This window comes from Adiantum capillus-veneris, chromosome 19 (genome assembly GCF_014529385.1).
Source record: "Adiantum capillus-veneris isolate H3 chromosome 19, ASM1452938v2, whole genome shotgun sequence".
In the NCBI taxonomy this organism is placed as follows: domain Eukaryota; kingdom Viridiplantae; phylum Streptophyta; class Polypodiopsida; order Polypodiales; family Pteridaceae; genus Adiantum; species Adiantum capillus-veneris.
In genome coordinates, this window is record NC_140949.1 from 137,401,540 (window position 1) to 137,424,900 (window position 23,361).

General features: G+C 50.8%; 1 protein-coding gene across 3 annotated transcripts in view; it reads left to right on the plus strand.

Moving 5' to 3' along the window:
* Positions 1-23,361, plus strand: part of LOC147434938 (RHOMBOID-like protein 12, mitochondrial) — a 193,280-nt gene that overhangs the window by 147,079 nt on the left and 22,840 nt on the right. For all 3 annotated transcript variants that reach the window (XM_086491312.1, XM_086491315.1, XM_086491313.1), the window contains exons 4-7: positions 19,080-19,199; positions 19,292-19,402; positions 19,513-19,560; positions 19,672-19,773. In XM_086491312.1, coding sequence (XP_086347438.1) covers positions 19,080-19,199; positions 19,292-19,402; positions 19,513-19,560; positions 19,672-19,773 — 381 coding nt within the window. The remainder of the gene's footprint in view (positions 1-19,079; positions 19,200-19,291; positions 19,403-19,512; positions 19,561-19,671; positions 19,774-23,361) is intronic.

Sequence of the window (23,361 nt, forward strand, 5' to 3'; positions counted from 1 at the left end):
AGCATTTGTAAGACCAAATGGCATAACTAGAAATACATATAGATTAAATGTCGGTCGAAAAGCAGTCTTGTGCACATCTCTGGCTTAATACGAAGCTGATGGTATCCACTCTTGAGGTCTTTCCTGCTGAAAATTGCAGCACCCTCTAAACAATCAAGAATATCATCAATTCTTGGAATAGGAAACCTATTTTTGAAGCCATCCTTCCTCTACACTAAAAGCAGTGGGGAGCAAAAGGGTGAAGAATTAGGTTGAATTAGTCCTTTCTCTAACAACTCCTCTACTTGGCTCATAATCTCTCTGTTGGGCCGCACTAATCTTGAAGGGAGGCCTATTTGGTGGGCCACAACCTGGCACCGAATCTATCGCATGATCTTGAGGCCTCTTGTACGGCAACTGAGACGGTTATGAATGAGAAAAATAGTCACTAAACTCTCTTAAAAATGCTGACCTTTCTTTATCTAACAGAGTTAAATTTGAGTGACAATTCCTTGAAACATCACGTGCAAAAATCAAGTATGTAGGAAGACGATTCTAATTACAGAAGTGATAGCGGAAGCTCATACAATAGGGATAGACTCAAAGGTCTCACCAACTGAGCTACGCTTCTTGGGTTCACAAGTTGCGTTCTCTTGGGTGTATTCTCCTCCCCTATTGAGGGGTGGTTCCCACGGTTGCCCTTCGGTTGGCCTCTTTCTGTGTGGAAAAACGGCAACAAAATGACCAGGCTGCTCACAAATAAGGCATTTATTCTCAGCCATGAAAGCCTTCTTCTCTTTGAACGACTTGAGAAAAGTAAGAGCCTTCGTCTTATTCTTAAATCCACTAAAGGTATGAAACTTCACAACTGCTCCACCTTCCTTGTATGGTTTTGGCTTTTCCACGACTCCCAAATTATCATAGGGAATTATCTACAACATGGATGTAGTGGTGGGGATCATCTGTGTCCCTTGGCCATCGACATTTTGGTTCCCTGGTGCCATATTTGTCTGCTGGTGGGAAAAACCAGCCATACCAAAAGTGGAATGCGGCACCTCAAAGTAGTTATGATTGTAGTGAAACCCTTGCTGGAGGCCAATGTTACAATTCATGGCGTTTGGCATCATGCCTTGCATACCCCAAAGACTGTTCCTGGCATGTATTGCTGATTTCGATGTGCATAACCAGCTGTGCTTTGAAACACAGATCCACTCTCGAAATACCTAGGATGTATCGTGGGTGGTGGAAAAACTTGATGCATATTGTCTCTCTCTCTCTCTCTCTCTCTCTCAAAAACACCATATGTGTGTGTGTGTGAGAGAGAGAGAGAGAGGGAGAGAGAGAAAGAGGGGAAGGGAACATGAGAGTGAGGAGAGGGAAGGAGTATACCTGGCTCTCCTTCCTCTCCTCATGTGTGTGTGTGTGTGTGTGTGTGTGTGGAGAAGAAAGAGAGAGAGAGGGAGAGCGCGCGTTACCTTTGCTTGCTTGAGCGCGGGCCAAAAACTCAGATCTGAGATCTGAGTTTTTGGACGCTCTCGGTTATTTTTTTGTACCCCTAACGGCGTCGCTATAGGCATTGCTATGAGCGTCGCTATGTTACTTACAACTTAGCGAGGCTCATAGCGACGCCGTGGTTTTTCACATTTGAGCGTGGATTGAAGGACTTTGTCTTGGAGCCTCAACTCACTCCGCAACATGTTATTGCTCCTTGCCCTGTTGAGATGCATAAGGGACGTGGGCTTGAGACTCAACGAGCTCGACTGACTGAGTAAGTTGCCTTGCCTGCTGGGAGATTGGTGGAGCTTGCACAAACTCTATAAACGTTTGGTTCTCTACCAATCGAGTGAACACACAACAGCAACCAACTTTGTCGTGAACGCATCCTCGTCTAGTTGCCGAGTCATAAACCCTTGACCTTGTGGAGCGTTCATATCAACAAAAGGTACCGACAGTGGTGGCCGCGAACCCTCGCCAACCTTAAACAGTAGAGGAACCGTCTGTCTGTCTGTCCTGTGAAGAGGAACCCTCTTCTTTGGTGTCACTTGCTCTCTCAGCCATAGTATATTTCCGAGTTCCTGTGTTCTGTGTCTTCGTAGAAATCCAACCAAGGCTCACTCTCTAAGCAAAAAGTGATTCTGTCTCGGCAACCGAACCATGAAACTTGCCCGTACACTCGCTAAAGGGCGGTAGACTATAGCTTTCACCCGATCTTTACTTGAACTTTACGACACAACGAAAATAAGTGAAGAAACGTGTAACTGGAATTGAACACGTCAAACAAACTAGGACTTGGGAGCTAGAGTGCTTCCAAGCAGATAGTGGCACAGTGTTGGCCCCAAAGGTTGGCGCCCCTTTTGGTATTTCTTTATTCAATTAAAACCTTGGGAGAGAAACCTCTAAATTCCTATGAGCTGTCCCACCGTTATTGGGCTGAAAATGTCCTATTGTAACCCAATTTCGGCAGCATAACCGTAGTAGGAGGCTCCACAAACATAATCCACACGACATAGGTGACTTCCCTGTCGCAGTAGAGCACTTTCCTAGACATGACGAGAAATTGCAGCATGCTGAGTTCTCTGTTTTCTGTCCCGAAAATGCACCAAAACACTTGTACAACAATCCCCTAGCTTCTCTGAAGCTCTTGGGGCTGTTAGGGATAAAAAAGGGTCAAAACCCTAAACCTGCAAAAATAAACAGCAGGCTGTAATTTGCTGTTTCGGGCCGTCTCGCCCATCCGTAGCAGGCCCTCAAGCTCCAGCATGTGTAGGGCTACTTGCCCTTTCATTCGGACAAGATTTCTTGTGTGAAATCTTTCGGAATCAACCTGTACTGCGGGGGCTTAGCAATTAGATAATCGAGTACGTGGACAAGAGGCTCTTGCCTCGACAATCTCACATGAACCCACACAATTGTACATATAGATGAGTAGCCCTTGAGCTAGGCATCATGATTCTGTATTCAAAAGGGGAGAGAGGTGCATGAGATGGGAATCATCGTGCTACATAAGAGAAGGGAGAAGGCAAGCTTTCCATTAAAGCTGTGAAGCCTCTCTCTCTCTCTCTCTCTCTCTCTCTCTCTCTCTCTCTCTCACACACACACACACACACACACACACACACACACACACACACATAGTATGATCACAATGAGGGAGCAGGCAGCCCCCAACAACCCCAAATCGATTTGGACGCCCCCTCTCAGCTGATGAATCTGGGAAAATTAATTTGGTGCCGCCAAGTGTTCCATTTGCTCTCTTGAATTAATTTCCTAGTATCCACCAACTTATAAAGTGTCGCATGGGGCCTAAATGACTTTGAATTGAGCGTAGACATACCTTTATTGCTCGGATTTCAGTGCCGATTGATCTGACCAGCTCGTGTCAACCTTGCCTTTACTGCTGCGAGTGAAACTCTCGACGGTCGCCGACAAATGGTGACTTCAAAAAGAGGATGCCAAAAATGATAAACCACATAAAAATCAAGGGAAAGAAACCATTAACAAAGGCTAGCGGTTGTCACAGCCTCGTGATAGCAAGCCTGTATCTACTCGCATGAGGCAAGCACTTCTAGGGTTTGATGTGCCATTGTTGATTGACCCCCTGCCTAGTTTTTTTTCCAAGAAAAAGATCCTTCTATTATTTAATGAAACTGCCCATAATGCTACAACCACCTCTTCTAGAGAGAGCTACGACAATTATAAGAGGGGAGACTCTCCCAATGAAAAAACAACATATGTACAATGAGGCTAAATCAAAAGATGGGATTAGGGAAAAGCCACACAGGTGGACGGTAGTGCCATCTCATCACACCCTGGACCATGGTGAAGAAAGGCCCAGGGTGCCGAAGGAAAACATCTCTACACTCCCACATGTGGACTGAGCTGAGAGAGTGTGGACCAGTGTAGATCCTGCACAGTCTCTGCTGGTTGTACAGGGCGAGCCTCACTGATGCGAAAGCAGCGGGTCTGCCAAATGAACGAGAGTGTCAGGCTAGGGATGAGCTCCCAACACTCCTCTCTCTCACTGCACCACTTCTGTGGAGTAAGCTTTGTAGCAAGCTGGGGTGTAGGTCGGCCCCCTTGCATCACTATCATCCTGCTAGTGGAGGACAACTCAAACTGAAGCGCCGGGCCCGTGAGAGTGGACCAAGAAGCTCCCCCCCAATTGTACTGTTGTGCCGTGGAAAGAGCTGGCATTAGCCGAAGGACACGAAGCCAAACCTTTTGTGCCAAAGGACAATCCCAGAGACAATGGCGCTGACTCTCCACAGGATGTTAGCAAGCTGTGTATGTTGCCGAGAGACCACTATGTACCAGCCAGCTCCCAACTGTTGTAGCCCGATGTGCAACCAACCACTGGAACAAAGTGACTCGCGGTAGATGTCCAACCTCGCCCAAAAAGCTGACAAGAACTCAATTGTGAGACCCTCCTCTTGCCAAGGGGTGCTGCAGCAAGACGAGCCTCTCTCCGTGCTGCTAGTTTGTGACGTCCCAGACGAACAATGCACTGAAAGAAAGGGACACCTGGGTGGTCGGATGAGTCCCTCCAAAACCACTCCCCAAGATCCCACTGCACACGTGCCAGTGGACAACACTCCCAAGCCCATAGCCTCCAGTGGCCGGTCTCAAGAGCTGCTCAGTCAAGATCTATGACACAAATTCTCCCATAGATGCCCACAATACGGATCCTCTGAAACTAGCAATCTGCCACTTGTGGACCCTCTACCGAAACACGGTGTAAGCGACCCTGTAGCTCGAAGAACAGGGAAGGGATAGTCTTTGAGCAAGCCCGAACTGCAATGAGAACCTCCTGTCGTGTGAAGGCTCCCATCCATCTGGGCGCTGCTGACTTAAGAGGCGTGAGCCACTCAGCTGGTATTGCCTCTGTCCTGACACATGGTCTACACCCCTCTCATGCCGTGAAGCTCCTCGGACAGGCCTGAAAACTGTAGCCAGTCACCTGAAGTGCGTGCTGAATCCTTTGACATGGGACCCCAAGAAATATGAGGCCTACTACCAACCAAGTGGCCTCTCTGAGTGCTACCCAAGCCCACAGCGTCCAATGGCCAGTCTCAAGAGCTTCTGGGTCAAGATCTATGATACAAGTCCTCCCATAGATACCCACAATACGGATCCTCTGAAAACAGCACTTTGCCACTTGTGGACCCTCTACCGAAACACGGTGTAAGCGACCCTGTAGCTCGAAGAACAGGGAGGGGATAGTCTCTGAGCAAGCCCGAACTGCAATGAGAACCTCCAGTCGTGTGAAGGCTCCCATCCATCTGGGCGCTGCTGACTCAAGAGGCGTGAGTCACTCAGCTGGTACTGCCTCTGCGACGTCCTGACACATGGTCTGCACCCCTCTCATGCCGTGAAGCTCCTCTGACAAGCCTGAATACTGTAGCCGGTCACCTGAAGTGCGTGCTGAATCCTCTGACATGGGACCCCTAGAAACATGAGGCCTACTACCAACCAAGTGGCCTCTCTGAGTGCTAACCATGGGGCTCCAAACCAGGGGCTGTCGTAGGCGCTCCTCCGTGCAGCTCCCGAGAACGGAGGAGACTCAGAGCAAAACGGTGCTCAAGTCTCCTGCTCACGCTAACTTTCCGCATGTCTATGAAAATCCATTTGGTCGAAGGTCTCTAGGGACCTCCAGCCTGAGGCACTGTAGCACTAAGCCGGTGAAGCAAAAACTCCCTCCGGGGTTCCTCCCCTGGAAGTAGTCCTCTGACAACAAACTTCCCAAGAAGGGCTCTACTCCTCTGTGCTGGGTCTATGATCCCCAACTCTCCTTGAGAACAAGGAAGAGTGATGACTTGCTAGGCCACTGTGGCCCGGGCTATCTCGGTGGCATGTCTTGACCAAAGGAAGTTCCTGATCAACCTCTCTACTTGGCTGATGTAGGAACTCGAAAAGATCCAACAAGGAGCGATGTACCACATAGTAGCCAACAACACCTGGTTGACCACTTCAATTCTGCCTGCCAAGAAAGTCATGCAGAGCTCCAATGTAACAACTTCCTCCTGATGGAGATGAGGAGGGAGCAATTTGTTGCTCTGGAGACAAGTCCAGAGCCCAAGTACTGAACTGCAGCCCCTAGGGGAATCCCTCTGAAACCCTCACCTGGCAGCCAATCAGGCGTAGGACCATTACCAACCGAGATAGCCATTGTCTTTCTCCAGTTGATCAGTGCGCCTGATGCACAACAAAAGGTCTCAAGACCCTGCTCACACCTGCGATGGTTGGCCTCCTTGCCCTCCAGGTACAAGGCTACAAACTCAGCATCCAGTAGCTCATCTCCCTGAATAGGGAGCGCTAAGCCACATAGACCAACCTGCTGTAAAACCAAGAACCTGCTCATTCCCTCAGCATAGGATAGAAAGAGGAAGGGGGCAAGAGGGCAGCCCTGTCCGATCGAACGGGCGAGCATGAAACGATCTCCTCTACCACTTGACAAAAGTACTTTACTGTGTGTGCGTCTGTAACGGCAGCCCGGCAGCCTTGTCTGACCAAACGTGTGAGCATTAAACGATCTCCTCTACTACCTGACAAAAGTACTTGACTGTGTGCCCGTCTGTAGAGAGCTGACACACCTCTAATCCATGCATTTGAGAAGCCCGTCGTGCGTAGAGTGCCCTCCAAAAAGTCCGAGTCAATTCTATTGTAGGCCTTCTCAAGATCGAGAAAAAGTATCACCAGATCCTCACCACACAGGTGCGCGAGGATAGATGCCTCCCAGAAAGTAAAGATGTTGTCAAACATACTGTGCTCCTTGACAAAACGTGTCCTTGTCCCATGTATGATGCTCTCTAGAAGTGGCTGAATCCTCAAACTCAAATCCTTGGCAAGAATTTCGTAGGCTGAGTTGAGGATGGTGATGGGCCGCCACTGTCGAATCTCATGGAAGGAGCCACCCTCTTTGAGAATAAGGTAGATCAGGCCCTCACTCATGCTATCAGGCATCTCTATTGTGTGTAGGATGTATTGAAAAGCGTTGCAGAAAAAACTGGGACTGAAACCATCCTCATCTGGACAGCTACCACGGGGAAGTTCTCTAAGGGCCGCGTGGAGCTCCTCTAGCTGTAAGGGCAGCTGAAGACTGTGGCGCATCTTCACAGTCACAAGACAAGGCGTCTCTGCCCACACCTGCTCTCTACATGCATCCTGACGCTCTGACTGAGGCTTTTCTGACAATGGGTCACGATAAAAGTCTATGGCGACAACATGCATGTCCTCTGGCTCTGAACTTACTGACCCGTTAGGCCTCCTCAACTGGCTGAGCTTGGCATGCGCCTGCCGGGGCGCCACTGTCTCAAAGAAAGCCCCTATCATTCTGTCACCCACCTGGGTCCATTGAGATGCCTGGCGATGAAAAGCAAACTCCGAGCTCTTCTCTTCTGTGCTGACAAGCTCCTGGCGAGCCTGCTGTAATAACTGCTCCTCGAACCAAGGACTGTCTGGGTGCTGCACCTACTGCCTTAGTAGGGAAGCAACACCTCGTTGGAGACGTTGCTCCTCCTCTCTCGCTGCAGCCAAGCAGGCCGTAGACTCCGTGAGAAATAGCCAACTAAGTTGAGCAAGTCCAGAGGCCACACTCTCAGAGAGAGAGTCCTGCAAGTCTAAGCCCTCTGTCCAAAGAGACACCACTCACTCTCTGAGCGCAGAGTCCAGCAAGACCCTCCCAGGGATGCAAAGCATCACTGGTGCATGGTCCGAAAAGGAAGTCCTAGCCAGAATGCAAACTGACCCACCCAAGTCACAGAAGTGGTCACTAGCGTAGAAGCTATCTATTCGAGATAGATTCACTCCTCCCACTCAACTGTCCGAACGAGAGAAGGCCACGTTGTAAGGTGGCCTCGCAAAGCTAGAATGCTGCCACACATCTGAAACCCGTAGAGTCATACATAACCTCTCCCAAGCTGCCAACTCAACTGCATGCACAGTAGTATGGCTACCTCCAATCCTGTCAGCGGGGTCCTCCAACATGTTGAAGTCTCCCCCAATGCACCATTGCTCTGCCTGCAGTAGAGACTCTACAATGTGAGCCCAAAACTCTGCACGTGCGCTCACGACATTGGGCACGTAGATGTTTAGGAAGCCCATGAGGCAACCCTGAACCTGCATAGTAATCCACTGAGTCCTGCCTGGCACAATAATCCCTCTGCCCACAATGGCTTGCTGCAAAGTGTCCGCAATAGAGATACATACCCCACCCTGGATGCCTCCAGGTCCAAATGCAGTTGACCAAAACATCTCATAGGGACCATGCAAAATCTGACCACATCGGCAAATGCGGCTCTCACAAAGATGATGCTCGTGTAGCATAAGAATGTCAATCTGACCACCCACAAGGCATCTCTGCAGCTCCTGACGCAGTTGACACATCTGACGTTGAAACTGGGGCCCTCCTAATCCCTGCACATTCCATGAGATGATTTTCATGAAGTCAGTGAAAGAAAACATATGCTACCACGGCAGCCAACCTTGTTATCTCTGAGGCCGGTTTGGATGGGGAGTAATCTCCATCCGAACGACCTCTATGCAAGCGCGAAAGAAGTGACAAGCCGAGTGTGCAGCCCAAAAGGCTACATCCTCTATCCAAGAATCCTCGTGCACAAATACATAACAAGGAGGGGACTGAGTGTCAGCAAACAAATGCACCACAATATGCTTGCAACCCGTTGCATCCGGAGGCAAGAGGCCAAAGTGTCTGCTCCAGATCTGTCACCGCTAAGTCCCCTGTGTGGTGTGAGAACTCTGTAGCCTGAGTCTAAGCCAGTCACGTTGAACTTGGCAAGAGGCCAAAGTGTCTGCACCAGATCTGTCACCGCTAAATCCCCTGTGTGGTGTGAGAACTCTGTAGCTTGAATCTGGAGCCAGTCAAGGACTGTGTGCTGGGTCCACTTTGTGAGATCCCTACCACACAGCATAAAGGAGAAACCCACCGCTATGTCCAGAGCCTCAATGCCTCTAGTTGCAAGAAAGAGGACGTGGGCTCGAAAGCTAGACTGCTCCAGGTTAGGAGAAGAGTCACCCAAAAACCGAGTGAACCTATAGTCGAAGAAGTCCGAGTGTCTGCGAATGTTGAAGCCAGTGAAACGTCTAGGGACTGTTGCAAAGAGAGAAGTGTGCACCCAAAAAGGCGGCCTCAGGTGGGGATGTCCCTCTCAAGCCACATGGCTCGTAGCGAAAGCACTACCAAGAGAACGCCTCGCGGCAGAAGCGTGTCTAGTACCCTGCGTCTGAGGAGGAGTGGAGGAGGGGTCGGGAGATGAGGATGTGGGCCCCATCGGGGAGAGAGGAGGGGCAGGAGGCGAAGGCGAAGGCGAAGGTGGGGGGTGGGTGGGAGGAGGCGGAGCAGCAACGTCTGAGGAAGGAGGCGGCGGTGGTGGAGGAACTGAAGTGGAGGGGTCTCCTCAGACGGGTCCTACTGAAGGGGTCCAAAATGGTTCCTAGTCGGAACCGAGTGCTGCTGAGCTGCATAAGGTTGGCCACCAGGGGGAGCCACGCACATGTTACCAACCGTCACCTGTCTCGTCACTGGTCTCTGTCGAGGTACCAGCTTGTGCGTCCTGTGTATCTTGCTGCTTGGCATGCTCAGCCTTGGGAGGCTGCGCATGCGTTGTGGGTCGAGGTCTCCTGCGAGGACAGGCCTTTGCCAAATGCCCCATCTGCCTACAAATGAAACACTGGTTCGAGAGACACTCACTTGTGAGCCACTCAGGTGGTACTGCCTCTGTGATGTCCTGACACATGCACTGCACCCCTCTCATGCCCTGTAGCTTGATGCTTTGAAGGTCCCCTGATAAGCCTGAAAACTGTAGTCAATTATCTAAAGTGCGTGCTAGACCCTCTGCCATGGGACCCCAAGAAACATGAGGCCTATTAACAACCAAGTGGCCTCTCTAAGTGCTATCCATGGGGTTCCAAACAAGGGGCTGTCTCAGGCGCTCCTCCGTGCAAGTAGGCTAATGCTGCTCCATGCCTCTCTGCAGCTGCTCCCAAGAGTGGAGCACACACAGCGAAACGGTCCTCCAGTCTCCTGCTCAGGCCAACTCTGCGCATCTTTGTGAAAATCCATTTGGTCGAAGGTCGCCAAGGGCCTCCAGCCTGAGGCACCCTAGCACCAAGCCGTTGAAGCAAAAACTCGTTCCAGGGCTGCTCCCCTGGAAGTAATTCTCTGAAAACAAACTTCCCAAGAGGACTCTACTCTGCTGTGTTGGGTCTATGATTCCCAACCCTCCCTGAGAACAAGGAAGACTGATGACCTTCCAGGCCAGTTTGGCCCAGGGTATCTGAGTGTAACGCCCTAAGCAAAGGAAGTTCCTGATCAGCTTTCTCTACCTTTTTTTTTTCCGAGAAAAAGATCCTTCTATTAGTTAATGAAACTGCCCATTGGGCTACAACAACCTCTGCGAGAGGGCTACAACAATCATGATGGGGAGACTCTCACAATGAAAAAACGACGTGTGTACAATGAGGCTAAATCAAGAGATGGGAGGAGGAAAAAGACACACAGGTGGATGGTAGTGCCATCTGAGCGCACCCTGGACCATGGTGAAAAAAGGCCTAGGACGCGAGAGTGGAATGAAAGCCTCTCTGCGCTCCCGCATGCGGTCGGAGCTGCCCTGGAGTCACTCGAATTGTCCTCTGAGAGTACGGATCAGCTCTAGCTAAAGATCCCGAACAGTCTCTGCTGGTGGTACAAGACGAGCCTAGCAGATGCGGAAACAGCGGTGCCAGATGGACCGGAGTGTAAGGTCGCTAATGAGCTCCCAACACTCCTCTCTCTCACTATAGGACTCCTCTGGAGTAAGCTTTGTAGCAGGCTGGAGTGTAGGTCGACCTCCCCGCATCGCTATCATCCTACTGGTGAAGGATAGCTCAAACTAAAGTGCCGGGCCCGTGAGAGTAGGCCAAGCAGCTGTCCCCCAAGTGTACTGTCGAGCTGTGGAAAGAGTTGGCATCAGTTGAAGACCACGAAGCCACACCTGTTTTGCCAAAGAACAATCGCAAAATCAGTGACGTTGACTCTCCACAAGGTGGTCACAAGCTGCACATGCGACAGATAGACCACAATGTACAAGCCTCCTCCCGACTGTTGTAGCTTGGTGTGCAACCAACCATTGGAACAAAGTGACGAGTCTCGACTGTCTCGAGTCCCAAAACCTCTCCCAGAAAGCTGGCAAGAACTCAGCTACGAGACCCTCCTCCTGCCAATGAGATGCTGGAGTAGGACGACCCTCTCTCTGCGCTGCCAGTATGTGACGTCCTAGTCGAACAGTGTACTGAAAGAAAGGGACGCTTGGATGGTCTGCTGAGGAGAAAGGGTCCCTCCAAAGCCACTCTCCAAGATCCCATTGTACTCGTGCCAGTGGACAACACTCCCAAGCCCACAGTCTCCAATGGCCAGTCTGAAGAGCTGCTGGGTCAGGATCTATGACACAAGTCCTGCCACAGATGCCCACCACTCGGATCCTCTGGAAACAACACTCTGCAACCTGTGGGGCCTCTAGTGCAACTCGCTGTAAGCGTCCCTGACCCTGTAGCTCGAAAACAGGGAGGGTACAGTCTCTGAGCAAGCCCTAACTGAGATGAGAACCTCCCTTCGCGTGAAGGCTCCCATCCATCTGGGCGATGTTGAATCGAGAGGTGTGAGCTAGTAAGATGGTACTGCCTCTCAGATGTTTTGACACATGCTCTGCACCCTGTAGTAGCTGGATGCACCGAAGCTCCTCTGACAAGCGTGAAACGGTAGCCAAGTCACCTAAAGTGCGTGCTGGACCCTCTACCATGGGACCCCAGGAAACATAAGGCTGACTAGCAACCAAGTGGCCTCTCTCAGTGCTAACCATGGGGTTCCAAACAAGGGGCTGTCTCAGGCGCTCCTCCGTGCAAGTAGGCTGACGTTGCTCCAGGCCTCTCCGCAGTTGCTCCTAGGATCAGAGCAGACTCACAGCGAAGCGATCCTCCAGTTGAAACCGGCCTGTACTTTTAGAAAGGGCGGTAGACCTTAGACTTAAATTTATTTACTTTCACTTTTTGGAAACACCCCTCGGGAAATCTAACTGCCCTGCATTGCATAGCTAGTGTGGAACTGTCCAGAGGGAGTCCAGGCTTGAGGGCAAGAGAGCACTAAGGTTGGACAAGGACTATGGTTAGCCAAAGTGGGGTCATTGACTAGCCAAAGCGGAATCCTTTGCTACATAGGCTACATTTCAGTTTTGATGTGGCTGCAGTGTACAAAGAGGGTTGGATGACCTAGAAAGATACAATGGCAGCATCTCCTAAATTTAGGGAACTGCTATTTTGGTACCTGAAAATGTATTCGCGTCATTACCTCCTGAATGACAAGGGGAACATTTTATTACTCTGCCGCGAAGTCAACTGGGCAACGGGTCAGGATATTTTTAAGCGGCGAACCCGAAACGGAAAAATGCTTGTAAATGCGCCAAGTGGCACATTTGTGTGCACTTGCCTCCTCAAGGAAGAAGTGGCGCTGAATTTGAAGGGAGGAGGGCTCATTTGTAGTTTCTGTCACAGGTTAAGAGCTATGGAGTGCTTCCTTTCCCTCTTATGTACAGTGCGGTGCCAGGAGTGATGCCCTGCACTCTACGCACTGCCCTCTCTCTCCCCTATGGCAGTATGTTATCCCCCTCTAGTGGGCTTTTCAATTGACCAATGTACAATTGTGTGGATTCATGCGTGATTGTCGAGGCAAGAGCCTCTTGCACAGGTACTTGATTAGCTAGCGGCTAATCCCCTGCAGGTACAGGTGAAGTCGGAGAGGTTTCACGCCAGAAATCTCGTCCGATTCAAAGGGCAAGTAGCCCTACAGGTGCGGGAGCTCGAGGACTTGCTACGGATGCGACCGGCACGTGAAACGGAGCCCGAAACAGTAAATTACAGCCTGCTGTGTATTTTTGCAGGTTTAGGGTTTTGGCCCTAAACGGACCCTAATACCCCTAGGAGATTCGGGGACGCGAGGGGACCGCCGTATAGGTGATTTGGCGCATTTTCGGGGCGGAAAACAGAGAATTCAGTGTGCTGCAGATTCTCGCCAGGTTTTGCAAAGTGCTCGTATGCGTCGGGAAAGTCATTCAATGCGTGGGAATACTGACTGTGAAGGGTCCTAGTATAGCCTGCTCAAGCTAACTCCTCGCATCTTTGTGAAAATCCATCTGGACGAAGGTCGCCATGGGCCTCCAACCTGCAGCACGCTAGCAGTGAGCCACTGAAGCAAGAACTCCTTCAAGGGCTCCTCTCCTGGGAGGAGTCCTCTGACGATAAACATCCCTATAAGGGCTCTGCTCTATTGTGCTGGGTCTATGATTCCCAACCCTCCCTCAGAACAAGGCAGAATGATGACCTGCCATGCCACTTTGGCTCGGGCTATTTGAGTGTCATGCCTTGACCAAAGGAAGTTCTTGATCAACGTCTTACGTGGCTGATGCAAGAACTTGAAAAGATCCAACAAGAGGTGATGTACCACATAGTAGCCAACAACAACTGGTTGGCGACTACAATTCTGCTTGCCAGAGAAAGTCGTGCGGAGCTCCAATGTAACAACTTCCTCCTGATGGACAGGAAGAGGGGAGCAATCTGCTGCCTGGGAGACAAGTCCAAGCCAACGTGACAGCCCAAGTACCGAACTGCAGTCCTTGGGGGAATCCACCTTAAACCCTCACATGGCATCCAATCAGGCGTAGGAGCACTACAAACCGAGAAAGCCACTGTCTTTCTCTAGTTGATCAATGCGCTCCTGGCCATCCAAGTACAAGGTTGAGTTGTCTGCAAACTTAGCATCCAATAGCTCCTCCCCCCGAATAGGGAGCGCTAAGCCATGGAGAACAACCTGTTGTGAAACCAGAAACTTGCTCATCGCCTCAGCATAGAACAGAAAGAGGAAAGGGGCAAGAGGGAAGCCCTGTTTGACTGAATGTGTGAGCATGATACGATCACCTCTACCTCCTGCAAAAGTATCTGACTATGTGTCCGTCTGTACAGAGTTGACACACCTTTGATCCAAGCATGTGAGAAGCCCCAGTCAACTCTATCTTAGGCCTTCTCAAAATTGAGAAGAAGTAGCACCAGATCTTCACCACGGAGCCGCCCGAGGGCAGAAGCCTCCCAAAAAGTAAAGATGTTGTCAAGGATACTACGCTCCTTGACAAAACCTGTCACAAAGCGCGCACCACGTGCCAATAGAAAAGAATAGACTGAACGGACTTTTAGCACTTCAATAACAACTGAACTGAAAGAGAGAGAGAGAAACGACACGCGACACGGAGTGGCGGAATTCCACCCCAGAGAGTATTGGCGCCAAACCTTGGCGCCCCTTTCGGTATTTCTTTATATTTCATCATCAAAGTACAAGCCGGTACTCCAGATTCTGCACCTTCTCTAGGAAGCATGCCAGAGAATGAGCCCTAGCCTCATATTTAAAGGCCCTTGGCTTGAAAAGCAGTTACAGTGAGAAGCCTTCAAACTTAAAAACATCTGATCCAAAAGCAAAGCGAAAAAGTTGCCAGCGTAAATCACGGAAATTCGTACAGCCTGCCAGATCATCAGCCAGTGCAATTTTCGGAAATCTCCCTGCTGCCCTTAGGGTTAGGGTTTCTGCAGTTTTAGAGTTAGGGTTTCGAAAATTAGGGTTTGCAGGCTTTAGGGTTAGGGTTTTCAGAATTAGGGTTTGCAGGTTTCAGCGTTAGGGTTTCTAGATTAGGGTTTGCAGGTTTTAGGGTTAGGGTCTTCAGAATTAGGGTTTCAGCAGTTATGGAGTTCTGCTCTTGGGCAACCACGTCATCACTTTGTGACACTTCTTCTGTTGCTTGTTCTTCCTAGGGTTTAGGCCCCTCGGCCGGTAGCTCCGTTCTTCAGTAGGTCGACACATCAGCAGTTTGTTACAAAACCTGTCTGTGTCCCATGTATAATGATCTCTAGCAGTAGCTGAATCCTCAAACTCAGAGCCTTGGCAAGAATTTTGTAGGATGAGTTGAGGATGGTGATGGGTCGCCACTGTCGAATCTCATCCAAGGAGCCACCCTCCTTGGGAATGATGTAAATTAGACCCTCACTCATGCCGTCTGGCATCTCTCCTGTGTGCAAGATGTGCTGAAAAGCGCTGCAGAGGTCTGAGCCAAGCAAGTCCGAGTACTCCAAGAAAAAACTGGGAGTCAAACCATCCTCACCTGGACAGCTACCACGGGGAAGTGCTCAAAGAGCCTCGTGTAGCTCCTCTAGCTGAAGAGGAAGCTGAAGCCTGTGGCGCATCTCCTCAGTCACAAGACATGGCATCTGTGTCCTGCCGCTATGACTGAGGCTCTGCAAAAAGTTGATCATGGTAGAAGTCAGTAGCAACTGCACGCATATCCTCGGGCTCTAAACCAATTGACCTGTAGGCCCTCCTCAACTGAGTAACCTTGGCATGCGTATGCCCGGGTCCCACTGCGTGAAAGAAACCGCTTGGCACTCTGTTTCGGACCTGGGTCCAGTGAGATGCGTGCCGATGGAAACCAAACTCATGGCGCCTCTCCTCTGTGCTGACGAGCTCCTGGCGTCCAAGTGCTCCTCCAACCAAGGACTCTCTGGATGCTGCTCCTGCATCCTTTGTAGGGAAGCAATGCCCTGTCTGAGACACTGCTGCTCCTCTTTGGTTGCAGCCAGCAGGCGAGCCGAAGCTCCCTGAAGAAAAAGAGTCGACTAAGCTTAGCAAGTCTTGAGGCCACCATGTCCGCAGGAGTATCCTGCATGTCTAAGCTCTCTGTGCCAAAGAGGCTCCACTCGCTCTCTGAGCGTAGAGTCTAGCAAGACCCTCTCAGGGATGCGTAGCATCGTGCTCCCCCTCCTTTGCCTATTAGTCACTGTGAGTATCACTTGTGCATGGTCCGAAAAGGAAGTCTCAGCCAAGATGCCAACTGACCCACCCGAGTCACAGAAATGGTCACTAGTGTAGAAGCGATCTATTCGAGATAGATTCACTCCTCCTACTCTGTGGTTCGAACAAGAAAAGGCCAGGTTGTTTGGGGGCCTCACAAAGCTAGAATGCTGTCACACATCTGAAACCCGCAGTCATACAAAATCTCTCCCAAGCTGCCAGCTCAACTCCCTGCACAATACTATGGCTGCCACCAATCCCGTTAGAGGGGTCCTCCAACATGTTGAAGTCCCCCCCTATGCACCATTGCTCTGCCTGCGGCAGAGACTCAACAATCTGAGACCAAAACTCTGCATGTGCACTCGCTACATTTGGCGCATAGATGTTCAGGAGGCCCACGAGGCAACCCTGAACTTGCATAGTGATCCACTGAACCCTGCCTGGCAGAATAATCCCTCTGCCCACAATGGCCTGCTGCAAAGAATCCGCAATGGTCATACATATCTTGCCTTGGATACCTCTAGGTCCAAATGCAGCTAACCAAAAAGTCTCATATCTCCCAGCAAAAGTTGACCACGACGTCTGATGCGACTCTCACACTGATGATGCTCATGTAGCATAAGAAGGTCAATCTCTCCTCCCACAAGGCATCGCTGAAGCTCTTGACGCAGTCGGCCCCTCTGACCCTGAAACTGGGGCTCACCTAATCCCTGTACGTTGCATGAGACGATCCTCATGGGGAGCGAGAGAGAACTAATGCTGTAGCAGCAGCTAACCGTGCTATCTTCGAGGCAGGTTTGGATGGGGAGTAATCCGCATCCGAGCGTCCTCGAGATAGGCGTGACTGCAAAGAGTGTCTAGCCCAAGCCCAAGTAGACCGAGCCGTGGGCAAAGCAACCTCCTCTGTCCAAGAGTCCTCATGTATGTGTACATGACATGGTAGGCTCTGCGTGAACCACAATGTGTCTACATCCTGCTGCGTCTGGAAGTGACACTGAAAAGTTGGCCAGTGGCCAAAGAGTCTGAAGCAAGCCTCTAACCCCTAGGTCTCCCATGTGATGGGAGAACTCTAGGGCCTATGTTATCAGCCACTCCATCATTGTCTCTATAGTCCACTCAGACTGGTCCCTGCCGCATAGTGGAAAAGAGAGGCCAACCACTTAGTCCAAGGCCTCTACCCCCCTAGCTGCAAGAAACAGTACATGAACTCTGAAGCAGGCTGCCTCAAGGTCTGGTGAGGGGTCGCCGAGACACTGTGTAAAGTTGTAGGCAAAGAAATCCCAACGGTGACGAATGTCGAAGCTTGTCAGACCACGAGGAACTGCTGTAAAGGGAGACATTTGCACCAGAAGAGGGGGTCGCAAGAAAGGTTGTCCCTCTCTCGCTAAAGCGACTCGTAGCAAAGGCGCTGCGAAGAGACCTCCTAGCAGCCGAAGAAGGCCCTGCCCCTTGGGACGGTTGAGGGACTAGAGCGGGAGGGGATGAGGGAGCAGGGGGGCGGGAGAGGGGGGGCGAGGGGAATCGACAAAGGTAGGGGGCGAGATGAAGAGACAGAGGGAGGAGGAGGAGGGGGGGGGGGGGGGGGGGGAGGGAAGTCAGGGGGAGGAGGGAGGGGCTGTCGAGTGTGAGGTGGAGGTGGAGGTTGGAGCAGGGACCTCGTCTTGCTGTAGAGGGTCAGAACGGTTTCCCGTGGGAACCCACTGCTGCTGGGTAGGAGCTTGGGGACCACTTTGAGTGCCAAGCTAGCGCGGGGGCCCTTGCCGACGTCGACCAAGAACCTGCTGCCAGCCCTCCTCTGCTTGAGCCCCAGGCTCGGAGGGTGGCTCTACCTGCGTACTCTGTGACTCTGCTTGCTGCTGCTCACCAGCCTTTGAGGGCTGGTGCTGGGCTTGTGGAGTAGGTTTGGGTCTCCTCCGTGGAGAGGCCTTCGCAAGATGGCCCATCTGCTGACAAATGAAACATTGATTCGGGAGGCTCGAATACTGCACGCTTTGTCTAAACCAACCACCACTCACCCGATGACCTTCGGGAGAGTGTGGGTGTCCCGAAGGAGAACACGGACTGTGGGGATGCTGGCCGCCTTGGCAGCTACGGAGGCTGCCGTGCGTGGTTGTGGTGTCTTCAGGACAGTCCCTGTCGCTGAGACTATCCTGGAAAGGAGCGGAAGGTACTCTCTCCTCAGGTCGGGGAAGCAGATTGAGATGGGGAGGTCTGCCTCCTCGACAAGAACGTCGGTAGCTGGGTCGAAACCGTAGCGCCACTGTCGAAAATGTGCTCGAATTGCACGGATGGCCAAGGGGCTCATCGCAATGACCTTGGACGCCATCTCGGGAGTCTCAAACTCTATCTGGTAGTAGCCACGTCCGAGAAGCTGAAGATCGAGAATCTTGCCCACCTCTGCAAGAAGGCGGGCCTGAAGGAGATCGCGCACTACCCCTCTGTTGGGTGGTGCCGAGAATCTTTCAAATAACAGAGGTGGCCTGGAGGCGCACCACCTCTGCCTCTAAACTCGCTTGCTCTGTCGGCGAAATAGCAAGTCTGATGGTGGGTTCTACGGGCTCGGGCGAGGGGGCTGCAGTGGAGTCCCTCTCTGGTGGAGCAGAATCCTTCATCAGTGTCTGCTGCTGTGAAGACGGGCGAGGACGAAGGCGAAAGCGAAAGATAGCGTTGAGAGCCGCTGCCACTGGGAAAAACTTCAGCGAGCAACGGGGGGGGGGGGGGGGGGGGGGAGATGGAAAAAGGCAGGCGGGCAGAGGGAAGTGTGAGCGTAGGAGGGAAGTGGGCGGGAGCGGGAAGGGGCGGGCTGGCTGTCCGGGAGCGGGCGTGCAGGCTGGGACTGAGGGTGGCAGCGCAAGGGTGGGGGACAGTGCAGGCAAAGGGCAGGGGGGAGGTGCGAGCAGTGCGTGGTGCTGGGCAGGGGGGGTGATGAGCGATGGCGAGGGAGGAGCACAATGGCGAAGGTTTGCCGCGCACGCAAGGATGAAGGGCTTGAAAGGGGGGGGGGGGGGGGGGGGGGGGGGACTGATGCGATGGCGAGTAGCAGGGTCATGTGCTTCAGTGAGTAGGTCAATGGGGCTGGGGTCTGCATAATCAAGCTGGTCATCAATAGAAATTATCATCTTCATGTGCGCACACACACACCAAAATGAATACATATATAAACTGCATTAAGCATCAAAGTGTTCAAGTGAACAGTATATCTCACCAGCTGTTTTCATTTTGACAGGTATCTTATGAGAGTTTCATCCATGGCCGTTTACACACTCTCATAACATCAGCGTTTAGCCATTTTAAATCAGACCATTTGCTTTGGAATATGGTTGGATTGTATTGTTTTGGTGGTATGGTGAGTGTGTGAACCCACCGGAGCTGCTGAAAAGAGTGACAATTTTTAACAAGGCTAGTGCTAACTCTGTCTTATTGTATTAACGATCGCAGATTGAAAGAATGTATGGAGGTCCTATGTTGTTTATAATCTATCTTTTTGGTGGCATATGTGGATCATTGGGCCACATCCTTTATTATCTAAAAGTATACCCCTGGATAAAGGTCTTTCTCGCCCCAGTTCGTTTTTTCTTTATAAAACCTCTCTCTCTCTCTCTCTCTCTCTCTCTCTCTCTCTCTCTCTCTCTATTGATCATTTTTTTTACTCCTGGCAGAATATTCCTTTGTCTCACAACTTTATGATGAAAACTCCAGGAGCTCTGGTACGCTTATGCTCCATGGGTTAACTTGCACACGTGCTTTGTTGGCTACCCATTTCTTCATTCCTAGCCATGCTCTGCAGATTTTTATGGTCAATACTTGTCTTGGTGTAGGGTGCAAGTGGAGCAGTCACTTCTCTTACATTGCTGTTTATTCTTAACTATCCAACTCACACAATTTTGTTGATGGGGTTTCCCATGCCTGCTGCATTGGTGGTATGCTAGCAAATGTTCATTGAGTGTGTGTGTGTGTGTGTGTGTGTGTGTGAGAGAGAGAGAGAGAGAGAGAGAGAGAGAGAGAGAGAGAGAGAGAGAGAGAGAGAGAGAGAGAGAGAGAGCGAGCTTTATTAACGTCTTCGAAAGGCCGAACTCGACCCATGAGACAATATCATATACATGTGTTGATGCTCTAGGCATCGGAAAATAAAAAAGGTACAAACTGAAATGAGCCTATACTATGCAAAAGGGTGTGGTAGGGTGGTGCATGTGGTGTACAATGTATAGTGTGGGTCCTCGTGTCGACGTGTGCTCACGCATCATTAGGCTCAACTAGGGGCTGCAAGGTGATACCACCATGAGATGATAGGGAGGGTATCTAAAAACAAGCAACATATGTAGGGTAGAGAATGTGGTACATCGGTGGTGGCCTGCTCAGGTATCTCTGGAATGCTGGATCCCCTGGTGCTGGTACATGACTCTGCTCTAGATACTGATGGTGTAGAGCTAGTATCCTCGAGATCTCCCTCTGGTGACACCCATGTGTCCTGTATCCTGAGAGCCTCGGTCTCCAACGTGCCCTCTGAGACTATGCCTGCAGAAGGGTAAGCCCTCTACTCTGTGTAGGTAGTGTGGGGGGGTCTGGCCCTGCTCGTCGGAAAAACTATGTGATGGTAGTCTGTGTCCTGCTATCCTGACTCTGGCGTGGCTATAACAACTGCTCTCGAACCTCTAAAGCCGCAACCAAGAACTGGCCAAACCTAATTTGCTCTCGGCCTATCATATGCTGCTATAATGAGTCTCCAATGCCATATCTCTCTTTCAGCTCTGTATATGCTGGGCATCCCATGACAAAATGCTCCTCACTCTCCACCTCCGTCTGGCAGATCCGGCATGTACGCTCCTCTTGTGGTATGCCTCTGGCTCTGCCACTCTCAATCTCTAGCTGATGTGATGACACTCGTAGTTGGCCAATGCTGACCCGAAGTCGGTGTGGCATGTACTCCTGCATGTATAATGGAATCTCAATGAATCCCTGCTCTGAGAACCTCAGAAAATGCTCATAGTAATATAGCATTTTAGGAGGTAGGGTGTCTGTGGGCCTGCGCCATGTCCTTTGAATATATGTATGCCATATCTCCTGTCTGATGACCCTATTTAGAGCGTGAGAGGGAATAGGTCGGGGCTTGGGTGTCATACTGGAGTGGTGGTAGTCTATCTGTCAACAGGAGGTGTATTTTTCCTGTTGCCTTCCGTAAATAAGTATTAGATATTTTTATTTATTTTTACTTGTTTTTCCCGGAACCCTTGAAAAGGTGCAAGTGGACATTGCATGGCCAGTGTGAAACGGCTGCGGCCGAATAGGTTTCTGACATCGGGAGTGTGGATCGGTCAGTCTGGGACTGGTCGGGCCAGTTAGCACTGAACTCTGATGAGTATGGAAGCTCGTGTGCGCCAAACTGGAATTTGAGCCACTCGTCAAGTCACTGACAACTTTATAAGTTGAAAGGGGCTAGTAAATTAACCCACATTGTAGATGTTGGTCAAATGGTAGTCTTCAATGATGGTCAGGAGACCGATAGGGACACCATGGAAGCATCTCGTAAAATTTAGGGAACTGCTATTTTTGACCGGAAAATGTGTTCGCGTCATTAGCTCCAGAATGTTGTGGGGAACATTTCTTAACTCTACGGCTCAGTCAACTGACGTGTAGATTGAGATCTTTTTAGCCGAGTCTGCCAAAGTCGGAAATTGGGCGACGTGTCGCGCTGTGAGCAAATCTGCCACTTTGGGAGAAGAGGGCGAGCTGTTTATGAGCATTTGGGGCGCCATTTTCAGCTTTCAGGTGGATTGTAGCAGGTATAGAAGCTATGGAATGCTTTCCTTGCCCTCTATGCACAGTATGGTGACGGGAGTGATGCCCCGCACGCTACATACTGCTCTCTCTCCCCTACGTACAGTATGTTATGCCCCACTAGTGGGCTTCTCATTTGACTTATGTACAGCTGTGGGGAAATATGCTTTCATGCCGAGACAAGAGCCTCTTTGCACAGGAACCGGTGTAGCTAGCTGCTGCACCAAAGCAGGTCCACGAGAGGGTGATAACCTCTCGATTGCGCAGTAAATTCAGCACTGTTTGCTTGCTGTTTTTTTACTCTGTTTTGAGACTGTTTTGTGCCTGGGATGCTTCCGGAATCAAGGGGCACCAAGCCCAAGGTGCAGGGAACAGTGTAGGGACCGTCGTGTGTCCAAATCAGGTCAACAACAGTACTGAATGAAACCGGCCTGTTCAATCCAAAAAGGGCGGTAGACTTTACTTTAAACCTTGATTTAGCTTTCACCCATTATTAGTCGTCTATTTTACCTGTACTTTCAAGACACAACAAAGGGGAGAGGGATACAGGCTGCTAGATTGCACCTGTATGAGTGGACAGACACCAGATTGGCCCCTAACTTAGGCGCCCCTTTCGGTATTTCTTTATTGTTCAAAAGAGGGAATAAACGCTGTGGTTCCTACAAGCTGCCCCGCACAAACTCGGCTGAATTTCCACTGTTCCAGCCCGATTTCGGCAGCATAACTGTACTAGAACCCTTCACGGTCAGTATTCCCACGCATTGACTGACTTTCCCGACGCATACGGGCACTTTGCAAAACCTGGCGAGAATCTGCAGCACGCTGAATTCTCTGTTTTCAGCCCTGAAAATGCGCCAGATCACCTGTACAACGGTCCCCTTGCATCCCCGAACCTCCTGGGGGTATTAGGGTCCGTTTAGGGCCAAAACCCTAAACCTGCAAAAATACACAGCAGGCTGTAATTCACTGTTTCGGGCTCCGTTTCGCGTGCCGGTCGCATCCCTAGCAAGTCCTCGAGCTCCCGCACCTGTAGGGCTACTTGCCCTTTGAATCGGACGAGATTTCTGGCGTGAAACCTCTCCGAATTCACCTGTACCTGCGGGGGGATTAGCCGCTAGCTAATCCAGTACCTGTGCAAGAGGCTCTTGCCTCGGCAATCGCGCATGAACCCACACAACTGTACATTGGTCAAATGAAGAGCCCACTAGAGGGGCATAACATACTGCCAAAGGGGAGAGAGAGGGCAGTGCGTAGCGTGCAGGGCATCACTCCTGGCACCGCACTGTGCATAAGAGGGAAAGCAAGCACTCCATAGCTCTTAACCTGTGACAGAGACTTGCAAAATGAGCCTCCCAGCTATAAATCACGTTTTTGCCTTCTCTAGAAGTAGTAAACTGGCCTCAGAGTGCCAAGTGTCACTCATTTGTGCATTTTCCCGCTTTAGACCCTCGGGTCTAAAAATATCTCACCTGCAGCCTCTGTTGACTTGGCCACAGAGTAACAAAATGATCCCCGTGTCAAACTGCACGTAATGACGCGAAGACATTTTCAGGTCCCAAAATAGCAGTTCCCTAAATTTTAGGAGATGCTGCCATTATATCTTTCTAGGTCATCCGACCCTCTTTGTACACTGTGGCCACATCCAAAACTGAAATGTAGCCTCTGTAGCAAAGGATTCCACTTTGGCTAGTCAATGACCCCACTTGGCTAACCATAGTCCTTGTCCAACCTTA